Source organism: Hippoglossus hippoglossus, chromosome 3 (genome assembly GCF_009819705.1).
Source record: "Hippoglossus hippoglossus isolate fHipHip1 chromosome 3, fHipHip1.pri, whole genome shotgun sequence".
NCBI classification, from domain to species: domain Eukaryota; kingdom Metazoa; phylum Chordata; class Actinopteri; order Pleuronectiformes; family Pleuronectidae; genus Hippoglossus; species Hippoglossus hippoglossus.
In genome coordinates, this window is record NC_047153.1 from 19,164,575 (window position 1) to 19,189,664 (window position 25,090).

The following is a 25,090-nucleotide window of genomic DNA, read 5'->3' on the forward strand; positions in this document are numbered from 1 at the left end:
ATATAAATATCCCTGGTACAACCCTTATTTAATTCTGCTCGATTATTTGGGTTCCTCCATTTGCAGTATTTTATCCCACACTGTGGGTTGAAGTGAAAAGTGAAAAGTGCTTGAAGCATCTTGCCTTCTCTGTACTCTTTGACTGAGTGAGTGGGACGAACTTCACAGGAAATGATGGCGCGACATTTACAGTAAAAGCTTTCTTTCCAAATCAGGAAGACTGTGTGAGTGTGTGTACCGCCCTGTGCTCACTTCCTCCTACAACAGCAGCAGGGTGTAAACGACTCATGTTTGGATTGTTGATTTTCGAGGGAAACACATGGAATAAATTACGTTTCAGCGCGGATCTACACAGGTAGGCAACTTCTACGTCGCCCGAACATGTCTCAGAGTTACTTGTTGTTTTTAAGGAAGAAACTTATCCGTGTTTGGGTTTGCTTTCAGGCGAGAAAGGATGTTTTTTATTTTCCTGCTGATCATAGCGAACGTAACCACTGTCATATCTCTCCCAGGTACGTATAATATACTGCACATGTAGATCGTTTTTAAAATAAGCAATAACCTGACCTCTCTACCTGCTGTCTGCTCGTGTGATGTCTGTGTCATACAGGTGTTGATACGGAAACACATCTGGACTGCACCAACGACTATCACGAACATATGTTTTGTGAGTTTAAAGCGCAGAACTGCTCTGAATATAATGTGTCTCTCTCCACCAACGAGGGGTGAGTTGTTGACTTAGTCAGTAGTGAGCCAGTGTATTTCAGTGTTCAACTGTGCATTTTAAGCTTAGTTTTGTTGCAAACAAAACAAATTAAATTAAAATAATAATAAACTTTATTTACAGGACACAATTGCAGTCCCACGGAAATTGCATTCCCAAGCAGTGTGGTTCCCAGTGTTGTTGCTCCTTCGAAACGATACTTGTTTCCGGAGAGACTCACACAGTAGAGGTTCGGAGAGGAAACCAAAGAGTGCAGTCAAAAATCTTCGATGTCACACAAAGCAGTAAGTTGGCTGCTGTTGGATGAAAAGTCTACAAATCTGCAGCGACCGGAAAAACATACGGAAGGAAGGAATAACATTGGATGGGTGCAACACAGGTTGTAGGTTCTTCAAGGTGCTTTCGTCTCACTTGTCTTTTCCCTGTTCCTCTACAGTTAAGCCCAAAGTCCCAACAATCATCTCAGTAGACGAAGTCAACGGGAATTTTCAAGTCAAGTGGAAAAACAACATGCAGGGATTTTTCGAAAGCAGCTTGACTGCTGAAGTGATGTACCGTAAAAAGGGAGATACAGAAAATGTAGGAGAGATGTCACACTGTATTACTCTGAGATCAATCGTCCTGGACAGATAAAGACACAGACTAGGCAAAGGCATTTGATTTCTTGTTTCTGTATTGCAGGTCACTAAGTCGTTCAAACCACAAACCATGGACAACCTGAATATCTATGAAATATCCGGTGAAGATTTAAAGCCAAGCACGACATATGTTGTCACTGTGAGGACCTACACTAATCGCAGCGGCAAGTTTAGTGACAGCAGCAACGAGGTGGAATTCTCAACCCGTAAGTGTCATCTTCTGTTGACATTTTATCACACGTTATTGCAGCGTGAAGAGGATTTCAACAAATAAGATAAAAAGTGTTTCACAAACAATTTACCATCCTACCTTTAAGATGTCATGCACTACCAAGGTTTGTATCTTATTCACCTCCTGAAATCTTCATAGTCATGCTCCTGGAGAGCAAAGGATATACACATCGATTTTAGAACATAGGACAAGATGGTGAATATCCCTTGTACGTTTGAAGGTCTTCCGCACAAATTAAGTTCCCAACTACCAGTAGATGTGAGTAAACATTGAATTAGTCAGTAAACTGGGACATGATGAACATTACTGGTGCCTGCCATTGCTGCACGATGTGGTCGCTCAAACTGAAATAAATGTTAAATCATTAGGCTCTTTAAAGAACTGATGATGCCAGCATCTGCTGACGCAGTCTACTTACATGAATTACAGGTGTAATTCAGCTCAAGCTGTTATTGTGTGACACATAACACAAGCCTGGTACCAGGTTTAAAGGCATGTCCCTCTCTCTATTTAAATCTCTGTATTAGATTTCATCTGTACAAACTGTAAACTTCCTTCATACTTGTTACTTCCCAGCTGCCTCCCATTATGCCCTGCTCTTGGGTCTCATCCTCGGCCTCAGTATTGCTGCAGTCCTCATCGCCACTGCTGCATTTTACTGTTTTGTAAAGTAAGTTGTGTAGATAAAAGATTTACTTCTTTGTTTCTCTGTCAGCACCTTGAATCTCTTTTAACATGAAATTGCCTTGCCTCTGTTCATGAGTTAGGTAAAAATGTTTTTCTTTTAAATTCTGTAACTCCCTTTGTCATGTGTGTCACCTTGTTTTTGTCATGTTTGATTTTAGGGTGAGGAGGACATGGGACAATTGTCCAAATCCCAAACTTCCTATTTTACGTCCATATGCTGAAGAGGTGAGACACCCAGTAATCACCCACAAATCACCAACTTGCAGATCCAATTGTTGCATATATTTATTATCTCCACCAAGGAGGTAATGTTTTTTCACTGTCTGTTTGTTGGTTTGTATGAATTTAAGCAAGATTACACAAAACCAACTGAGCGGATTACCAGGAAACAGCCATTCAATTTTGCTGTTGATCAGGATCAGGGGCCACATCCAGGAATTCTTTTTCACTTTCTTTAACATTTTCACAGTTTTCCCAGATAATAATCAATGGGAAAAAAATCGAGCACATTTAAAGGAACTAATATGATGAGTGTGTATAATTTGGTGCAGCTTGATTGAATTTTAAGAGGACTGTTGGGCCTTGGCAGAGGAATGCCCTCTACTGAGTGCTATTCTAGTTTTTAATAAAGTACACTTAAACATCAAAGTTATAGTCATTACAATTTTCATAAGCTTATACTACTTATCGTCTGCATTTTTTCCCAGCAATAGACATTCACTCTATCAAGATTTAAAAAATACTTACTGGCATTTCCATTCTTAAGGGGCAGATGAGTGGCATTTAGGGACAACTGTACTGCCATGTGCTGCATGTAATTCCATTGGTGTAATATTCTGTATTTTTTTTTAGATTAAAACTCAAGTTACCATGGCAACCACAGGTGTCTCAAAATAATTTTGTACTGAGCGACTTTAATTCTGTCCAGCAGCAACTGGAAGAAATCAATTGAAAAAAAAAAAGTTCTGCACTGATCAATGGTTCACGTCTATTGGATAATAATATTTCCAAACTGAGCCTTTAACGGAAAATTGTCACATTTGTAGCCTTAATCTTGTTCATCATTTTTGTTTGCAGCTCTTGAAGCCCCAGGCGCCCATCACCTCCTCTGTGAGTGTTGAGCCTCTTATTCCAGATGACAGCAAATCCTGGTGAGTATGGTTGCATTGGTGCATCAACCGTATAACACATTTCCCTCTATGGGATGTCTATGGGAGTATTTTTGGCATTTTATTTTAAACCTGTTTCTCGGTTATCAGGTCAAAGGGATCACTGACAGACTCTTGCAGCGGGAACTTACAGCAAAGCAGTGGAATCGGCAGCGGCTCCTCTTGTCTCAGTTATGCTAACACAGAAGAGCATGACATTATGGCCAGTCGTCTCGATGCCCTCAGTAAAGCGTTACCCGGTATCAGCCCAGTATCACCTCTTACCTCCAATCTGCTCAATAAATCCAACCAAGCCGGTGGTTTATTCTCCGCTCCCTGCACTCCCTGTGGAGTGAAAGCTGTGGAGGTGAATTCTGGATCATCAGACTTCGACAATAAAAGCTATTCAATTCTCATTCCCAACCTGCCGCATCAGGACGGCTCTGAAGTCCAGACACAGGCTGAGATGGTTTGTGACTCTGCGTACCATCCTGTTGAGGGTAACATGGAGACCTGCCCTGATCAAGGGGCACCAGCTTGTCCGCTTCTTAATTTCTCTTTGTCAGGTTCACCTCTAATGGCTACAGAAATGTCGTATCAGCAGTGCAATGCAGATTCAGGGCGATTATCATATGAAGAGGACTCCAGTTTGTTCTCAATCTCTAGTGACACCGACACAACCGCCTCTTGTGATCCTGCGCCCAGAGTTGAGGCTGGGTATGAGAGCGTTGACGAGGGGGCTAGTAGGACGACTGAGCCAAATCAAGAAAGGAAGGTGGCCACTATAAGTGATGACAATACCAGCTACGTGCCTGCTGGCTCACAAAGCTGTCCTCAAGTGGATGATGCCTACCAGCCATTTCAAACTCTAGTGGGGCAGCCTGTGAGAGAGTAACATCGAGACAAATTTCCAGTGGAATCATTCACCAACATCTCACTAGCGATTCCAGGTTTCCTTGACTCTTCTCTCTGAGCTTCAGAGACCTTTTCTCTCTTTGCTCTCTGCTGACCTGCCTATGGCAGTTTTCACAGTTTTATCAGAGTGTGTTGCACTGAATTTTGATGCTTTCCTGTTTTTCCATTAATTTATATGATTAATATATGTAATGTCTGCTTCTTTACTGTTGAGGAATTTGGTTACTGTCAATACAATGCCAAGATTTGTTTCCTCATTTTGTATTCCGAGAATAGAGTCAAAATGTAGTGAATACACGTTAGCCCACATGATTGCATAAATGCTTGCGTAAATGAATTGGTTAAATTGCACAAAATTGTTTTTTAGTAACAAGAGAATTCTCTTTTAGAACATAAACGCAGTGTGGTGATCCTTGTTAGTTCTGTGCAAAAAACTGTTCATAGGAAGAAACTACACAAGCTTGAAAAGATTGGTAAACGGGCAGCTTACATTACTGTCAGTCACTCCTGTAACTGGATTTGATGAAAAAAACGACTTGACTTTATTTGGGACATTACCACTTTATTACTTCACATCCTAAATTGATTTAGTTCTAGTTCTTGACATTTACACTTTATTCTCGAAATGCATCCTGTCATGTTTCTTCTTATGCCTGACCCTACTCTTCCGTAATGATGAGATAACGTTTGTGCTTTAAAGAACAAGTAGTTTGTGAATGCTTTGCTACTTTGGACATTTTGTTAGATGACATGGTTTGTTTTGATGTAAAACATCTGTAAAGTTTGTACATGAAAACATTATCTGTCCGAGAACATGCAGTACTTTTGAGAGGAAAGCTTTTTTTAAATGTTTGAACAAAAAGGGCCACAGGGAATTAATGTATCTGTAACTCGCATGTGATAGTTAACTAAGGCTCTTTTTTAAGTTCAAGTTTTGTGCCTTGGCCATGAATCTGGATAAAAAAAAAAGAAGTTGATTCAAGAGACCAGAAGTGACTAACGCCTGTGTCTGAAACAAGCCTTGACAAACAGTTGTCATGCTTCGATGGCAACTTCCTCATAGCTCTTCTGTGGAACTGCTGAGACGCTTCCATAGAAACACACACAAGCGGCACACAGCATTCTATGCTTATAACCACAGTGAGGAAGAAACCTCTTTCATAATAATACAACGTGTGAATCAGTGGTAAATGTTACTATTATGGTATATTTTTTGTTCAAATAAAAGTTGTTAACACTGTGGCCTGTGGATCATGGCTTTTTGGTTATTGCTTCTGATTTTTTTATTTTGTAAAACAAAACAAGCTTTTTCAATTGACATCAGTTCATCTTAGACACATCTGAAATTAACATTAAAGTTACTGGCACAAACATTGCTGGACCCAGTAAGTAAAGGATTTTGAGACCTGTTATTGTGTCTCACAGTAAGAACAAAAATGCCCAGTCATATTTAAAATCCACTGACTGATTCAATAGTACATTGGGATATGAAAACAAAAGTAAAAAGTAACTCAGCATCCTCCTGGTGGCCATATTTATAAATACACACCATTGCTGAAAAACAACATGATCACTGACATTAAAGGTGAAGTGTGTAGAATTTAGTGACATCTAGTGGTGAGGTTGCATGTCGCAGCTGAATACCCCTCACCTCACCCTCCCTTTTCAAACATTAAGGAGAAGCTGTGGTAGCCTTCAGTTGTCATAAGAACTCGCTCCAGATGTAAATATTAAGTATTTAAATATAAAAGGCCCATTCTAGGGTAAAGAAAACAACAATTGGTACAATTTAGATGAAACACACATATTATTTTATATTCAACTTCTGCCAATAGATCTCTTTCACCTAAATCTTACACACTGGACCTTTAATTAAACTGGACCTGTATTTAAACCAAATACAGATATATTGTACATTTGATTTACCGCATGTTTTATTTTGAAGAACTGTGAAAAAGTGCTCATAGTTGTATGCACTTTTACACTCACATGAGAACAAGATACAGTATTTACTGTATTTCCTGTAATTGGAGAGGCCACTTAAGCAGTGAAGAAGGTTTTTGATTGGAAGAATCCAGGGGAGGAGCAATGGTGTCCCAGAGTAACCTCTGATTTAATCTGAGCTCCATTGAAATTTTCTGTCACTGCTGAAAGTCTTGTGAAGCTGGTGACGCGCCTGCACTGAACAGCTCCTCTTGCACACCTGACGCTCGGACCGCAGCATGCAGCAACCAGGCCGGCTGAGGCTGAGGCCGTGGCTGGAGGAGCAGATTCATTCTGGGAGGTATCCAGGGGTCAGCTGGCTGGACCAGGTAGAGTGCTGCATCTCACCTTCAAAGCCCCACACACCCACACACATACACACACACACCCACACACACCCACACACACCCACACCCACACACACCCACACACAGCTGCAGATCCACATACTGTACACCTGAAAGCAAAAAAATGTTGTGGGACATTGGTCAGAAAACACATCTGGCAACAATAAAACCTGATCATTTTTTTACTCTTTATTCTACAGTCAGCACAAATCTTCCAAGTCCCATGGACACATGCTGCTCGCCATGGCTGGAGTATTGACCGAGATGCTACTCTCTTCAGGAGTTGGGCCATGCACACTGGTAGGAGCCCAACAACTTCACTTTCATCACACTGTTTTTCTTAAATGTATTTTTTGTCTTGACTCCTCTCCTTCAATCCAAAGTATTTTAGCTCATACGCTGGAGTTTTACTGAATGATTTCATTTCTTGAATTTAAATAATTTTTGATAGGAAATTTCAGACCTTGTTACTCCCTATCAGATATTTTTCCAGTACAGAGCAAACATGGTTGTTTTGTTTAGTCCACGTCTTTCTAGATCTACCACATTCCTGGCATCATCCTACTTTGCAGCCAAATGATGAGAATCCAAAGCAATCAATGATAACATCAGTGTTTGTGTGTCAATTCAACTCAGATCAATTCAACTGACAGGGCTGATGAAACCCTGTTTAATTTCCCCTTGTTTTAGTGTGAGCAACACACTGATCGAAATATGTAAAACTCATATTTAATTACAAATAATCCGTGCTAATCCTTTCAGTTCATTCAACTGGCATCTTGTCATGATGTTCAGGACACTTTAAAAAGTAATCTGTGTCAGATTACCTGCTTACAGAAACCAGAGAAAAAACACTGACAACGTTCTTTGGATTTTGCTCATTTGTGGATTACTTTGTGTACAGAATCCACTTTAATAATTTAACAATTCATTTCATATAATAAATCTAATGTGAAGTGCTTTTGTTTGATCATCTCATCACCAGATGTTTTTGCTTAATGGGTTCTGAGCATAGATGCCATACACACACACACACACACACACAGAGACACACACACACACACACACACACACACACACACACACACACACACACACACACACACACACACACACACAGACGCCTGTCTTGGGAAAGTCATGGTTTGTGACTCTAGCAGCATCACATCACATGGGAAAGCTCCACTTTACTTGCTGTGAATGTGCAGGAGGATCATGTTGCAGGCAAAGTTCAACTGCTCAATAATAATGATATAATCAGCAACATAAATAATAAAGTAATACAAATAATAATAATAATACACAGAACATATAAGGATCAACAATATAGTTTTTCAGAGTGGAAAATAGCTGCTGTGTAAAGTTTAAAATAGTTGATATTACCTCTGCTCCTTGTTTGTGTTCTGTAAATGATCCAGTGGATCCTTTAAAGCTCCAGTGACTGTCTGAAGGTCCAAATCACACAGAGGTGCTAAATGCGAGAAAGAACTCAGCAGTAGATGAAGTCACTTGACTGTTCAGTCGATGATAGGTGGTCTGTCGGGCCTGTTTTTATTAAGATATCAGCTCATGTACCTGATGCTTATTTTATTTAGCTGTTTAATCAGTCGACAGATTAATTGTCACTAATTACAACTATGTCACAGACAATATATATTATATATATATATATATATATATAGTTATAAATGATTCACACTGATTTTATCTGTTAACAAATAACAAACCTAGAATTGCACAAACCTCTGCCAAGGCCCAGCAGTCCCCTTATGAAGCCACAATTCACTAGATCTGCATATGACCTCATAACCAACCCAGCAGTCCCCTAAACAAGTCCGATTTTTCATCATGATCCATGAATTATTCTCTGAGAAATCTTGAATAAAAGATTAAGTTTAATGAATGGGTAATTATTTGATTTAACAAAAGGCAGAGGCACACAGGAAAGTCTTCAGGATTGATTTAAAAGAACCAAGAGTTGCAGCTGACCTGCAGTTCTCTGGGAGCTTGTTCCAAAAATGTGTGGAGCATAACAACTGAATGCTGCTTCTCCATGTTTAGTTTAAAATGTAAGGGGTTCTTCCTTCACCCTTTGCACAGTTGGTAATCCATCCAGTATCCTGCTAAATAACAGAGAAACAAACAAACAAAAATGAAGCTCTGCGAGACTCATGCAACTTTAACCAATACTTGTTGGAACACACACACCTAACCTTAAAACATGTCTTCACCTTAAAATGTAATGAATCATGTATAGGGACCTGATTAATCCCCATAAAAAGAATGTGTAAATAGATTTAGGTCCCCACAACATTAGTAGTACCTGGACTACACACACACGCACAGTATTGGACCAGTCTTTGTCCCCATGCTTGTTCGCTTTAGGACGCTACCATCCAGGCGAAGACAAACCAGATCCCAAGACATGGAAGGCAAATTTTCGCTGTGCGTTGAACTCTCTGCCTGACATCTGTGAGCTGCGGGAGCACAGCAGGAAGAGAGGCAGCAATGCCTACAGAGTCTACAGGATGCTGCCCAGCACACAGGCACACCGACGCAGGAGAGGTAGGACATGCACGTAAAACATCTGCATCACTTCAAGTTTGTCTCAGAAACCTCACGGGCTGACCTGTTCACCTGCAGGGCTGCGGTCCAGCAGGCACAGAGAGAGGCAGGCCAGTTCAGGTGATGGTACAAACACCGTGCACAGTTGGCAACCCACAACAATAAGACTCAACTCAGACCTAACACAGAGGGTTGAGACCCCTGCAGAGGACATATCCAGCAGCTCTCAAGCTCAAGGTGAGGTTTGTTGTTGAGGATGTTGATTCTAGAAGATGTTGCCTCATAAAGATGATGGTTATTATTATGTTGATGTGCAGGGACGTGGGAGGCCGAACCAGAGGAGCAGGAACAGACTGAGGCTGTGTTTAAGGTATCAGACATTTAACCTACTGACTGACAGCAGCAAGTTTTATTCTTCTGAACTAACATTGTGCAGTTCATCCTGTTGTGTCTGCTATAGCTGATGGACCATTTGAGCAACGCTGACCTCTGGAACCAAAGTGGGGAACAGAGAAAATGGAGAACACACACACTGTGGGACCACTGGCACTGTAGGGGACTATATACATATACACACATATCAACGTATACTGTGCATATACTATTTACATATATTCATGGATGTATACATATATACATATACAGATTGAGTACTGGATTATTGGCACTGCTGAATTTCAAGTACACAATTTAGAATAACTAAAGTAATAGATGCAAATGAACCAATATCGTATATAACCAGAACATTTTAATATAATGATGGAGCGAGGTTACTGAACAAAAAAAAGAACCTTGCATAACAGTGACAATATACAAACACAAAATGTACTCAGACACAACTATCAGCACCTCTGCATGGTTCCTGTAGCCATTTAGAAGCTTCCTTAATCTGTCTGCTGGTACTTTGTGCTACGTTGCATGGCCTTCAAGCTCTCAGTCAGCAGGAGTCCTATTATTGGCAGATTTGAGCTCTTTCCAATGGTTTTCAATAGGATTAAGTCAGGACTCGTTGTAGGTCAGTTTCAAACCCTAACCCTCTTCAGACATTATTTGGTGCTGCAGTGTGTGAGCTTTGTGTCAATATCCTGCTGAAAGACACAAGTCCTTCCCCCTTTAAGCCTGCACATTTCTCACCACGCAACACATAACGTCCATTCCACATTTGCATTATTTTTGTACTATTATGCAAGTTAGGCATTTTGTTTATACAAAATATATTCCTCTGCATTTATCTCTTCAGATATTCTGAGTGATGTAAATTTAATAAATGTAGCAAATGCTTAAAGGGGACATAGCATGCCCATTTTACCACAAGTTGATATGGTTCCTTGGGGTCTTAATGAAATGTCTGTAACATACTTTGGTCAAAATACCACAAGGATCATTTCAAACAGCACCCTTTTTACCCTGTCTAAAACAGCCCTCCACAGAGTGACCTGTTTTGAGTGCCTGTTCCTTTAAATGCTAATGAGCCAGCTCCCCCCTCCCCCCTCTCCCCTCTCCCCCCATGATTTTAAACGATATAAATTACATATTTTATATGATATAAATTATCAAATATGCATCCCATACTCTGTATTCCCCTTCTGTTGTCCTGGAGTTTTAATTTTCCCAATCACATAATTAAATGTCCCCCTCTGCCCATCCACTACAAGCACACAAGCAGACAGACAGAGAGAGAAAGAGAGGTGGGGGGGGGGGGGGCTATGAAGACCATCATTTACCCCCGAACCCCGACATTCAACGGGTACAACAACAAGCGGAGAAAGCAGAATCGCGGGCTGACCTTATATATACAGTCTATGGGGCTGACCAGCGGAGAAATGCACGTCCCGTGTGAACAGCCAGGCGGCTGCGCGCTGGAGAACGGCGCTGTGCTGCCTCGCAGCGGCGCTTCCGCGTCCGGTGTACCCCGGCGTAACGAGTGGGGGGGCTCGGTGTGTTTGGCCGGTGTTACAGTAGCGCTGAACACTGCGGAAGTCTTCCACACTGCTGGCTGTGTGGCGCTGACACAAATTCCAGCTCACGCATGGGAGAGCGAGCGGTCGCTCCCGAGCAGCTGCTGCAGCCTCCCAGTCCCAACGATCCAGACAAATGCCACATGTGAGTGAATCGCGGGCTGACCAGCGGAGAAATGCCCGTCCCGTGTGAACAGCCAGGCGGCTGCGCGCTTGGGAACGGCGCTGCGCTGCCTCGCAGCCTCGCTGCCTCCGGTGTAAACCCGGCCAAGACCATGTAGGGAGACTTCCAGTGCCTTGTTACGACACAAAACCCAGGAAGCTCAATCGAGTCGCTTGAGCATGACGTTTCTGACTTAGAGGAACCATAACAAAACGCGCGAGTGTTTTTTTCCCAGAGTTTTGGGGTTGGTAGACATGCCAGATACCCACATTAACATGTAGAAGCACTAACAAAGTGGAATTTGCATGCTATGTCCCCTTTAAGACAGAAATGTGGAATTGTGGGAGTATTAGTGTGGGATATACCATGAAAAATTAATTTTATAAATAACAGAAGTGCAAGGTACATGTTTAAGAGTGTGTGTGTGTGATCACATGAAGCAAAGTAGTAAATCTTTGCTGCATTGGTGTGAATTTGCTGTTTTCTGCTCTGCAGGTGCTGGTGATGATAACTCGTACTCTCTGCACCAGGAGAACCACACTGATCTGTTTGGTCCAAATTACCTGAAGGAGCTCTCTGATTGGTCCACAAATCAGCAAAACCTGATGCTGTAGCTGTGGACCAGTGGTTCTCCTGTTGAACGTATAACATACGTGTGTTGTTTCTAACCTTCAGCTGTTTCCTCCTCCTGTCTATCTGCTGTTGTGCATATGATACCTTAAGCATGACACCATTAAATGGTGTGCCTTTGGGCATTCAATAAATTTGGTTATCAGAAAACTATGAAGACAAAGGACCCCCTGGAATGTTTACACCATGTGGTTCAGGTCACATGTATGTGTTAAGTTTGGGGAGATGTGTGTGTGTGTGTGTGTGTGTGTGTGTGTGTGTGTGTGTGTGTGTGTGTGTGTGTGTGTGTGTGTGTGTGTGTGTGTGTGTGTGTGTGTGTGTTGGTGCCAGGTTAGATAATGTAGTTAGTTGCATTCAAAGAAAGACTGTGAAGAGCATAACATAACTAACGTTAACTTTCAAATAACTTATTACCAAATATCACAACAACACAAATCAAACTTATAAACATGACATGAATAGAATTGAACAGTCTTTGCTTAGCCTAGTATAATTATTAAGCCCAGTTGTGTTACCCGTCCATGAAAAGGGGGAAAAGGTTGATGTGCTGTTTGAAGTCCAGTGAAGTCGTCTTGCTGGTTTGTGGCTCCTGTTGTTGTGGTTCTGCTGTGCGATGCAGCTCTTGTGCTGAAGTTCTTAGGCAGGCTCTCGCGTCGCTGCCTTTTGGAAGGTTTCAGCAGTCTGATAGGGAGGAAGTTTCCCTTGCTGGGTGAGCTGGAGAGCTACACCTCTCCTCCAGGAGGGTTGAGTGGAAAGAGTTGAGTCGAAAGAGCGAGAAGAGAGAGGTTACTGGGCTTATATTGGCCTGGTTACCTCATGGGTCATTGGGCCCAGAGTGACCAATAGTGGTTGAAAGCTGTGTCCAGGGGCAGTTTTAACACCTGGGTGTGAAGTTGAAGCACCCTGGGAGACTGAGTTCGGGAGGCTCTCCTTTGTCTCCAGAACAAAGAAACATGGGGTCAGGCTTTGGCTAAACATGTAGTCCGAACTATAGTTCACAAATACTAGGTACCAACACTGCTGAGCTGACCACTGACAGAAACAGAAACAGGAGAGGCGACGAGCGGACAGATATTTTGCTTCATCAGTCAGTCGGTCATCGTCTCTGCTGAGCACGCTGAGATGAGGATCCAGTTCCAAGCCAAGCTTTTACTGAGTGTCATCATCTTCACTGGGGTTCACAATGGTTCAGTGGCTCTCACTCACTGAAGTGACACCAAGCTCACACCACAGCTCCCAGAGTAAACAGATATCATTTCATTTCAGAGCAGGACCTGTCTTTGCTCTTCTCTGCCTGAGTTTGTTAAGATAGCAGGCAGTAGAATAAAGTACATGCTACTAGGATTGTGTGCTGAGTGGAGTTTAAAGCTGACATAAATGTATTTTTTGTCTGTATAGTACATATGATTTCTCCTTTAGATACTCATCATATTTTTTGTATGTTTTTTTTTATGTTTCCAAGCAATATAAAGTTATTATCAACTTGATCTACTACATGTTTTTATAATCTGAATTTTTGGTATTTATTTCTATCCTATAAAGACATTATGGTTGTGACAGCACAGCTCAGGAACATGGGTTGTTAGAGATGCGTCAACTCCCAGTTCATATGAAAAGCCTAAATCAGCCCGAGGTCATGGATGAACAGAAGGCTGTGTGTGTTACTATAAACTAATACATGCGATGAACACGAAGAAGCTAACATGTGTTGTGGCTGTTTTGTTATGCCTACGTTGCTCTGTTTGTGTGTGCATGTGTGTGACACATAAGCAGCAGCAGAGGAGTAATTATATGAACTATCATCTGTCAGGAGTTCTTAAAAAGAGATCTGACTCAACCTGTAAAGGCAGCTTCACTTAACAATGATGTCATCTCATGAAATGTAATATCTTTAAAGTGATTGCAAAAACACTGCTTGTAAAACGCTGCTGACAGGTTAATGGAGGTTATTATATATGAGGAAATGGTCCTTCATATAGACTCTATACATATACGTATATACTGTACGTTCGGTTTCCTAGTTTTTAACTCCCTGAAACCACAAACCCCAAATACAATACATATTTGTACACCCCTTACTTATACCTGTGCTGTCCATACTGTTTACAATGGCAGATGTTTGGACTAATTACACTTTCATGACAGTGTTGCTCTGAAGTGAACCCCACCCTTTCACCAAGTTTTAAGATAATTGTGTGAATCATTTCTTCGTTTTCCTGCAAACAGACAAACAGCAATGAAAACTCATTGGCAGAGGTAAAATGCCCCTTACACAATGATACACATAAAACTGCATTAACTGTCCAGAAGTATCAGCAATAACATTATAACAGTCACTGTGGCCATTTTTCTGAAGAGACGACTTTTACTTTTGATACTTTGAAAACTATTTTGACCCCAGTGAAATTTTGTATGCAGAACTTTTACAGTGGATTCTTTTTCATTAGTTTTAGTTAACTAAAATATTTGTTCATTTCCTCCACCACTGGTTATCTACAGGAGTCCCTCCCTTTGTATATTTTTTTTTTCTTCAGCAGAATGAGCTCAGTCTTCCGCTCTCCCATAGATCTGGGGGATTTTGACCTAAAGTGAAAACATGGAACACACAGTCGGTCAAACATCAACAGATAATATTTATTTGTCATCGTTTATTCTGAAAAAATGCAGTCAGATGAATTTCCCTTAAGGTGGGAGCTACATATCAGGCAGATCCTCAGGAAAAGAAAAGAATAATAACCTAAAATATGTTTGACCCCAAATACAAATAAACCATGGATCCATTACGTTCATGTTGCGTATTTACAATAGCATTATCATCGTCATGAAAGTCAAAATAAGTCCTGTGACAGGAATCCCAGAAGGAAAATCACATTCAAGCAGTCCACCAACACAGCCTGCTGGTCACATATTTATATGGTCTGCACACACACAGCAGAATACCACAGCATATAACCAAGAGATGGAAACAAAAACACCTACTAGACTACACATATTTAGATCTGGTTCTACACAGGAATTACTACAGAAACATTGAAACAAAAACATAGATCTCTGTGGCAATGAACACATCATTGAACGTGTCTGTGAATGTTGGGGAAAGTGGTTACCAGCAGTTTTAAGGCTGTAAATTATAAGATATTACAAATATACGCGAGGTGTTTCCAATATCTAGTATTTTCCATTGCATGGCACCAACAAAGATTTCATTCTTGTATCATGAATAGTTTACAATAGCACTCATTTTACAATCCACACAGACTTTTTGTTCGACTTAATAATACAATTACATTCTGTTGTTGAATCACAGGATGCACATGGAGGACAAACAATCACATGTAATAATAGATCCAGGCCTGCTGGTGAGCTCCATACCTCTGACTACACTGATTAATGATGTTTGAAAAATGGAGCCTGGATCAGAACTTTGGACAACGTACGACAACACTATGCAGGACGACAGACGTAGCAGCCAGTGGATTAAAAGAGAACATTAACTCTTAGCTGAGCATTAACTGACGATCAACATAATCAGGCATGAAGAGCTGCAGGTATTTATTCCTACTAGAAGGTTTAAAAGAGTTTATGCTGCTTGAGACAGAAAGAAAAACTGGGACAAATTTAACTGATGGTCCATTAGAAAGGAATTTTTTTATATACACATACATGATTTAAATGTTGACAAAATACTTGCATGAGAACATTTTAACACTAACGCGATGTGATTACAAACACAAGATGGGTCAGATTCAGGAGAGCCAACATTCAGGTTTTTAAAGAACCAGAACCACTAAAATCTCAGGAGGTATAAAACATCTCTGCCAAACTAATAAATGATTTTAAGTGAAGAGAACCTGTCCAATAAGTCATTAAATCTAACAAACTGATCTGACAAATGTTATAATCAAGCAAAAAAGGATGATGGTGATTTTACATATAGTGGGTAAACTAACTGTATGAAACCTGACCCCGGTGGTGATTTAATTACTTTAAAGTTTACATCTTGAAAAACAAAAAAATGCTTATAAAAATATGAATCTTTTTGAAAGGACTAAGCTAGAAATCAAACTAGTAAAAAAAATAATGAACATGACTTCAGAAGGCAGATTAGGAAGTTCATAGTTTATTAAAATTCTATATGGTTCAAATCTAGATGAATATAAAAAAAGAACAGTTGAAATAAATGCAAAAATTCCTAAGCAAGTGTGAGTGTACAATGTATGGTCCAGTGTACTCTACTCATTTCAAGTTTATTACAAAACAGCAATTTTCAACCCTGAAAGCAACTCAGAGAATCGTTGAGTATTTTTCAGAATAAAACAATGAACATATAACTCTTTGCTCTGCTACCTGCGACCTGTCCTTTGATAAACCTCTGAGAAGAAAGACAGAAACTGAATGTTCCACATCTCCAGCGTGGCCCAGCCACCATGAGGTCCGTTTACAAATCAGATAATAAATACAGGCATCCAAATGGGCTACAACAGCAAGTATTTTTGAAAATAATTTTCCTCATGCATACACACAAGCATACATCTGACTGAGATTTATGAGCTTTCTAAACCCTCGTATCTACTCTTTAACAATTACTCTTTACAGTGCAACAGTATGGCAGCAAATGGATAGCAGTGCTTTCATTAAAACAAAAAACAAAAAGGAATGGAAAATAAAAATATATACAACATTATGGAACAGCAGTAGTTTCATCTTTTGGTCCTGCGTCCATCACAGACAGAACTGCTTTTTTGAAAACGCTTCCTCATATCAACAACAGTAGTTTCCACAAGACGGAAGGGCTGTGTGGGGAAAGAAGGGGGACAAGCGTTAAGATGTCAGACGTGGCAGATAGGTGGCGTGTGCGTTACGTGCAAATCACACCAGTTTACCACAAAAGTATGAATATGAATATATATATATATATATATATATATATATATATATATATATATATATATATATATATATATAGTACTATAGAAACATGGTGAAACGTCATGATTGACAGCTGAGACTGAGTCTCGATTGGTTGAACGTGTGCATCTGTATGACGTCACTACCGGGGCTCCATCTGCTAATCACTACGACGCAAGCATTCGCTCCAACTTTACAAGATGGCAGCGTTTTTATCTGTGATATTTTGGCTTGAATTCTGTATAGTGGAAGGAGTTGGAGATGAGGCGTCCATCTTATATACAATCTAAGGTTTGCAGGATTCTAAATTGAAAGGTGAAAGTAACCATGGCAACGGGAGTTTAAGAACCAAGGCACGGTGCAACATCAACCATTACCCAGGTGCCTGGGGCCAGTAAAAAGCCCCAGCCACTGCTCACAGCAGGCCAATTTAAAAAAACAAAACAAAAAGAAAAACAGTTGAGCGAAATATATCAAAAGAAAAACATACATGAAAATGGAAGTGGTTATATCACCACCAAGCTAATCAAGAGGAGGACATAGTGTACATTCCTTCATGCAGGCAGGAATTCCCCCAAATAAAACATGACTATGTATAGTTAAAGCAAAAATAGCTGCTGCTATGATTTACCATGATCAGTTAGGACACTGCATGGGTGGAGTCAGGCTGGTTGACTGGAAGGTCTAGAAATGTCAATATTTATCTTCTGACTCAGAAAGAGTGTCGGAGCCAGAGGCAAGAATTTCCCAAAGCCTAAATTATATCAGTGGTTATGATTTCTTATTAAAACAGATGAGTGACCTACATTAATGAATGAGAAACAGATGTGTTCTCTTTGAAAATGATCTGGTTGTTATTGTTGGTGTTTACCCAGAATGCTGCACTGCTCTGTTAAAGGTTGCAGATAAAAGAATATTCAAATGTATTTAAACTGCTTATACATAACATTTAAAAACGGGAGGTAACTGTGTCCCTTTAATAACAAAGTCAGCCTTTTACTAACCACAAACAGCTCTCAGCATGAACACCCGCCGCATGAGGAACTGAAAACTCTGTGGCTGAATATCAGTTGGACAAAAGGGATAAAAACAGTGTATCTCACCTCGTTACAACTGTGAACCTTCAGACCCTCCGTGCACGTAGCCCCCTTTAGATTTCATCTGGGTCTGAACGAGATCCACCTAAACACATCAAATGTTAGTTAGGTGGAAACTTGGGACTGCGTCGCACTGTTCGTTGAATATTCTGAAGGGGGGGATCAAAAAACCCTACCGATCCCAATCCTAGGCCCATGTCCCCCGATCCTACGTGTGTGGTGTGAACAAAGTTTGTTGGCTCTCCGATCATGGACCGATCGATCCGTCGCCGTCGTTTCTGAAAATTAGTATGATTAACATGAACTTAAAAAAATTGAAAAAATGAATTCAAGGAAATATTAGTAATAACTGAGGGTGGAGATCCTAAATATGAGTCAAAAGCTGTTGACTTAAAGCAGTAAGGCCTGTGTTGTAACACAACGTCATTGTTCTTTTTCACTTATCTTATCTGCTCAATATAAGACAGGCTGACTACAATGTGTTACAACAGCTGGTTGTTCACTCACACACTGACCAACCTTACTGAATCTAGATGTACTGAAGTGTTGTACCAAACAGTTGGGTGTTTTCAGCTGGAGGCCCTGCCATTTTTGTGTCGAATCTATCATGGAAGGAGCAATTAAATACTCACAACCACAATATTTCTATGAGAAACTGTTTAAGAATAAGGAATATTCTCTATAGTCAAATCCCCAGTGAAAAGGAAGACCAGAGGATCAACAGACCAAAGGCCGACTGAAACTTAGCAAAGAACTCCACCACACAGTCTTATACAGCTGAAGTGAAATAGAAAAAAATCCTTAACATTTCAGTGCACACGTCAGGTTATTTTAAAGGACACAGTGAGGGACCATGTTAAACAAGCAGGTTGTGCTACAGACTGACATCACTCATTGAGTAAAAGTTCATAGTATATTTAACCCCTATATATCATAGGAATTCTGTATATTTGCATTAACTTAAACTGTCTATATATCCAATCTATTCAAGGTGGTTTTCCTGCCAGGTAAAACCACCTGATCTGAACACCAATGTTGATGCAAGTGTAGAATAGAAGTCAGTGTGCTCTAGGTGTATGTTCAACAGCTACATTAAAAACAAACGGAGAAAACCAGTTTGTCTTCCAAAGTTAATCAGAGTAATTTCATACTCACAGGCTGTGGCTGCTCTGCAATGCAGCAGCTGAAACAAACCCAGAACTCAGTCATTCTGAGGCCGACGAAGAAGCCGCAGCAGTTTCCTCTCTCAGTCCAGACGTCTCACAGACTCTCTTCCTGTTCAGTGTTACCAGAGCCCCAAACACTTGCAGGAAACAGATGACAGACGCACGCCACTGGTTTCTCTGGGGTAAACAGCTGGCACGAGAAAACTGTACTCCCAACACGCGGAACACACTCCTGTCAACATGTTGAAGTTATAAGTGGAAAAAAAAACAACAAATCAAATTTTGGTCATATCAGCAATTATGACAGTAACTGGGTTGGCACTGCCTTGATTTCTTTTTCCTGTCATGCAGACAGATCTGGATTTGAAACTTGTGGGCACCACTGATCATTTCGCTACTGAGGTTAAATGCAAGCAACTGAAAGCAGGTACAATGATGTATGTGCAGGTCAGCCTTATTATAACTGAAATTATAGTATAAAAATACTATAACTTCCGTTATAATAAAATGTTTTGCAGTTTATCAAGCGTATGTCATTCTCTGCTCATAAAGAAGGGTTTAAAACACAACCGTCACTCAGGAGCTTTATACTGATCATAATGTGAGATTTATTGACAAAATTATCTATATCCAATGACATGTTTACCTATATTCAGTATGCTGTTGTTCACACTACAGCCTTGATGAGATATCAATTCCAATGTATATCGCCGCAAAGCTAATAGTCAAGAGCATTCATTTTTTTAAAACTGACAGAGCGGAACAGAAAACGACTGAAAATGCCTGAAATGTTACAACACGACTGGAGTGCTACATTTAGCAGGACAGAGATGGCTATTGTACAAATGTATGTGTTGGGACTGGGAATGCCACAGGGAAGACACACACGGATTGTGTTTCACAGCTGGAACAACGTGGTCAGGCGGTAGGAGATGCAGTTAAACACAGATGACTCATTTCAAACCACCCTGAGTTTAAATCAAACATCAGTGCGGCAGGACATTTCCAAAACGTGTCGTCTGGGTGAATGTGATGTCGGATCTCGGCAGACAACGACGAGGATCGGTCCTGTCACTCATCCTGGGGGCTGACAGGAGGACCCGATACTGTGACAGATGCAAACAGCTGGCTGACGAGGCAGCTTTCCCTCGCTGTGGCTCTGCAGCTGACATTGGAGCTGTCACCGGGCTCTGGCTGCAGGTGAGTCGCGTTACCAGGCGGCAGCAGCAGCAGCAGCAGATCACAGCCCCGCGTTGATCTTAATGACCGAGGAGATGCTGACAGGATCACCCTTTGATCTCGGGATTAAACGGACGTAATGGGTATTTACAAACAATTGGAGGTTATGTAACTTCGCACCGCTGCGGCAAACAAGTCCTCCGCTCGCACGCAAGAGTCGGAGCTGGCGAGACAAAGCCAGCGGGTGAACGCGAGGGAGCTAACGAGGCGACTCCCAGCGCCTCGGAGTTCATTCAAACTCAATGGCTGGGAAAGTGGAGCAGCGTCGTGCCTGCAGCGAGGCGGCGCTAGCATCGTCGGCTAACAGCGGAGTTAGCTCGCATGAGAACGCTAACGCTCCGGGTTTTTTCCCCTACTGACAGCTAGCTAACCAGGCTAACCGAGCCCATTTCCGAGAGACTTGGCGTGGCTGTTCAAACAAAAACGAAACATAAAACAAACCCACATTCTGGCAGATTGTTTACCCGCCGTATAATGAACATATTTACTACAGCTGTATTAATTTGTAGCGGATGAACTCACCAGATCGCGGCCGGTTAGCGGGAGCAGAAAACAGGAGCGTACGAACGACTGGAAGCTAAAGAATGCTAAAAAAAACAAGCCGGAACTGCGCCCCCTGATTACGTCACAGGAAGTCCGCTCCACAGTGTGACTGCTTCCGTGTTGACCCACGTTTCACGCTGCCTCCAGGAGATCCAGATATTCACCGAGAAACGTGGGGTTTGAAATAGTCAAGATGAGGCCGCTAACAGACGAAGAGACGAAAGCAATGTTTGAGAAGCTGTCGAAATAGTAAGTGGACGTGGAGGACATGTTTGTTTTTGATGTAATGAGACTCCCGGTTGTACCAGAAACACGAGCCATGCTGGTCTGTGTGTGAGATCCGTGTCTTTTCTCATCGACAGCATCGGTGAGAACATCAAGCTGCTCGTGGACCGACCGGACGGCTCCTACTGTTTCAGACTGCACAACGATCGTGTCTACTACATGAGGTGATGTGGGATAGATTCACACGAATGGTGTCTTTTCTGATCATATATTCAAACATCGTTCACGTGACCGTTTTTCCTGTTTTTCTTATTTTTGTTACCGTAGTGAGAAGATTCTGAAGTTGGCCACTAACATCTCCCGGGACAAGCTCGTGTCAGTGGGAACTTGTTTTGGAAAGTTCACAAAGACCAGCAAGTTCCGGCTGCACATCACTGCTCTGGATTATCTGGCACCCTATGCAAAGGTGACTGCACCCTCACAGCTTCTCTTTCCTCAGCCACTGTCATTGGAGGTTTGATTAAGACATGCAATCAGTGACGTCGATGTGACCGTAAAAAACACATGGTGAGGGGACACTGTTCTGTTTAGCCGAGCTGCACTTTGGATTGACGTTAAAACACAGCTGCACCTCTGGATCATCTCTTACCACAGCTGTAATCTACAGTTATCTTCACTAGCAATGAATGTGCTGGTGATTGATCGTTTTTTGGTTGATAAAAGGTCAAAAACACTTCAGAACACTAAGAACATAGGATTAGATGGTGAATAGTAAGTATGTTTCAAGGTCTTCCGCACTAGTTTGATGATAAGTTGCCAACGATTGGCAGATGTTAGGGACGTATTATCAGTTGTGTGCCTTTTTTAAAGGGATAGTTCACCCAGAAATTTAAATTCACACGTTATCTTCTCACCCCTATGCAGATGGAGGGGTGGGTGAAGTGTTTGAGTCCACAGGACACTTTTGGCGTTTCAGGGGTAAACAGTGTAGCAGCTGAATCCGATACAATTAAAGACATTAGTGACCTATCTTCAGACGCAATAAAACAACAGTATAAAAATAACATGCCTCCGTACTATTTGTGTGGGGTCATCCAAGTGTCCGCAAGCCCTGGCATTCACATTTCTCGAAACGAGGTCACTGTGTTTTAAGCCTAAAAGTCCACCAGAAGATGCTAAGCTAGCGGACAAAGCATTTACGACAGTCCCTGAATGCTCCACGTCGGAAGATATCCGGACATTTAGGTTTAAAACACGGTGGAAATTACCTTGTTTCGACTCAGATATGAAAGTCGTGTCTTGCGGACACTTGGATGACACCACACGAGCAGTATGGAGGCATTGTATGGTTTTTCAGTTTTATTACATCTGAAGAAGGACTCACCATTGACTTCAATTTTATTGGATTCTGCTCTAACAAAGTTTACCCCTGAGACTCCAGAAGTGTTTAATGAACTCAAACACTTCACCCACCCATCCATCGGCATAGTGGTGAGTAGATGCCATTTTAATTTTTGGATGAACTATCCCTTTAACGTCATCGGGTGTTTTGGCCTTTTAATGACAAGACACCCTCTTCTAAGGCAGGCCCAGCACAGGCTGTTCAGACCTGGGTGTGTGTCCCTAGCATCTTGGGGCCCAGTTGGGGTCTTTCCTTCAGAGCTAGAGACATTGGCTGGAGCGTTCGGAAGTCCTTGATGTTTCTTTTATGGTCTGGCGCAGGGGTTGTCTTTGGATTGCCAAATCTTTAAGCAACATGATTGTAGATGTTGCAATAAAACCACAGCAGCCAACCTCCACAGGACAAACTATTGCTTCCAGCTACATTGTTTTGCCTCAGATGCCATTTCTGCATACAGCAGTCCCTTCCTCTCATCCGCTTCATGAACAGCATCCTCCCAGAGTACTGTCAATTCTACGAAGTAGGTGTAGTCTAGTCTTAGGGGGGTGGGGACAATTTGTGATGAGACTGTACTATACAGTTAAGGTTGTTCGGGCATGTTGTTATGTTTCCCGGTTCCGGCAATGTCGGGAACACTTACTGTCACCGTGATCCGATTTCAGACAAGCAGATGAAGATAAGGATTAAAAAATAATGACAAACAATTTCTCTCTCCAACTGAATTTTACTAGCACAAGCCTCTATTGTGTGCTATGTAAAGATGCCACTGATGCACCAATGATTATTTGGACATAAGCCTGTCTGTCAGTCAGTGGAATCTTACAGTGACAGTGTTAAGTGTTAAACCACAACAGAGACATTATATATATATATATATATACCTGTTCTTGAAAAAACCAAAACAACCAGCATAAGTGTTATACCACAAGGGTGACGCTGTTACAAGAGAGCACAAGATCACTAAAAGTTTAAGAGTTGTGCGCCATGGGTGAATCTGTCAGTGGAGCCCATCGTTTCCTAGTAGCGTCTGCATGTCAGTAGATGACCTGCGATCGTAATATCACCAATAAAGGGAGGCTGCCATGTTTTGATTTAAGCATCATTGATACTTATGGGGAGTTTTTATATTTTTGCTACAATTGGCTCAATGTCACATGTTCAACGTCTCCTATAAGTTTATTTCCTGTAACTCTGTTAAGACGGAAACGTGGGCAGAGGGCCAGCATGAGGTAGATTTAATTAGGTCTAACTTTGACAACTGAAATCCAGAAAGCCCTTTGAAGTAATGCACACTTGACTGAAGTACGAAGAGCTGGTCCCCGGTTTTACAGAGCAACTACGCACAGACATCCTGCATCACGACACTGATTCCTTGAGTTTACACCTGCATGTTCACCACTGGTATTCTGGAGTTGCAGTATTAGTTATTTGTAATCAATTAGTCAACATATAATAGTTGTCAGCCCTATATCAATAGAGGTAGTGTATGCACCTGCTGGGTGCCTGATGACAATACAAAGATTTGTGTTGAGAACTAATATCTGTGCATCTCAACACAACTTTCCAGTAATTTTTTTTTATTTTAACCATTTCAAACATTTCATCACTGACTGAATGACATCAGATGAACTCCTGCACGTATGAATAACGTGAAACTTCTGCTCGTGTCTTCAGTTCAAGGTGTGGGTGAAGCCTGGATCTGAGCAGTCTTTCCTCTATGGGAACCATGTGCTAAAATCCGGACTTGGGAGAATTACTGAGAACACTGTGCAGTATCAGGGCGTTGTCGTCTACTCCATGGCTGACGTGCCTCTGGTAAGTCTTGTTACAATGATACTATTGATCACAGCAGTTGCTTATATTCTCGCTGAGGCTGCACGTCGTGTAACTTTTGATGGGATGACCAACATACTTAAAATAAGAGCTCAGTCTGCTTCATTAAGTGCCATGTGTGGCCTTCAGTGCCATTTCTTCCAATAATTTTACTCCTGAATTGAATGCATCTGCTTATTCACAGTAGACAATGCCATATCTGCTGAAGTAAACTCAGGTTGGCTTAGGATCATATTCTGCCAAATAGGTTTAACTTGTTCTCCTCCACCAATGAGATTTCTGAACCCGTTGTCATTTCTCAGGGTTTCGGAGTCGCAGCTAAATCGACACAGGAGTGCCGGCGAGTGGACCCCATGTCCATTGTCGTGTTCCACCAGACTGATGTGGGAGAGTTCATCCGGAATGAAGATACATTAACCTAAACATGCACAGTACAGTCAAACCTTCCTTTTCCAGTAACCCTCACATTTCAGACATTCTAGGGATAGAAACAAACACCTGTATCGACTCAGCTTGTGATACCAGCTAATCTACATGATCCCTTTGAGAGCCTCTTTTCTGAAAATTGTGAAAATTAAGCAGAATGCTTTTGTAAATGTCATCTCTCCAATAAATCCATTATGTCTTTGTATATATTCTAGTCTTGATGATCTTGCTACTGAATACAGGTCTGCAGTGACAATGCAT

The 25,090-nt window shown here is 41.4% G+C and overlaps 4 protein-coding genes across 5 annotated transcripts; 3 read left to right on the forward strand and 1 right to left on the reverse strand.

The window, feature by feature from the left end:
- The first annotated feature begins 188 nt into the window (after positions 1–188).
- Positions 189–5,593, forward strand: LOC117758025. Its single transcript, XM_034579351.1, has 10 exons — positions 189–355; positions 445–512; positions 611–719; positions 869–1,008; positions 1,161–1,303; positions 1,406–1,568; positions 2,171–2,264; positions 2,440–2,506; positions 3,359–3,432; positions 3,541–5,593. The coding sequence occupies exons 1-10, from the start codon at positions 288–290 to the stop codon at positions 4,322–4,324; spliced, it is 1,710 nt and encodes a 569-aa protein (XP_034435242.1). The 5' UTR covers positions 189–287; the 3' UTR covers positions 4,325–5,593.
- Positions 5,594–6,456: 863 nt separating this feature from the next.
- On the forward strand, positions 6,457–12,228 carry LOC117759480 (interferon regulatory factor 1-like). Of its 2 annotated transcripts, XM_034581615.1 has the most exons (7): positions 6,465–6,656; positions 6,875–6,974; positions 9,060–9,239; positions 9,318–9,476; positions 9,557–9,609; positions 9,700–9,790; positions 11,856–12,228. In XM_034581615.1, the coding sequence occupies exons 1-7, from the start codon at positions 6,567–6,569 to the stop codon at positions 11,972–11,974; spliced, it is 792 nt and encodes a 263-aa protein (XP_034437506.1). In that variant the 5' UTR covers positions 6,465–6,566; the 3' UTR covers positions 11,975–12,228. The 2 variants fall into 2 exon arrangements, with proteins under 2 accessions (XP_034437507.1, XP_034437506.1); XM_034581616.1 differs by lacking the exon at positions 11,856–12,228 and having other exon boundaries at positions 6,457–6,656; positions 9,676–9,790.
- Positions 12,229–14,607: 2,379 nt separating this feature from the next.
- On the reverse strand, positions 14,608–21,057 carry cdc42se2 (CDC42 small effector 2). Its single transcript, XM_034573665.1, has 5 exons — positions 20,923–21,057; positions 19,151–19,393; positions 18,172–18,273; positions 18,002–18,080; positions 14,608–16,783 (listed from the first exon to the last, which is right to left on the reverse strand). Exons 2-4 carry the CDS (start codon positions 19,202–19,204, stop codon positions 18,006–18,008), a joined length of 231 nt encoding a protein of 76 aa, XP_034429556.1. The 5' UTR covers positions 19,205–19,393; positions 20,923–21,057; the 3' UTR covers positions 14,608–16,783; positions 18,002–18,005.
- Positions 21,029–25,036, forward strand: nip7 (NIP7 nucleolar pre-rRNA processing protein). The gene is made up of 5 exons (XM_034573651.1): positions 21,029–21,192; positions 21,306–21,392; positions 21,496–21,634; positions 24,245–24,385; positions 24,706–25,036. Exons 1-5 carry the CDS (start codon positions 21,137–21,139, stop codon positions 24,823–24,825), a joined length of 543 nt encoding a protein of 180 aa, XP_034429542.1. The 5' UTR covers positions 21,029–21,136; the 3' UTR covers positions 24,826–25,036.
- The last annotated feature ends 54 nt before the right edge of the window (positions 25,037–25,090 follow it).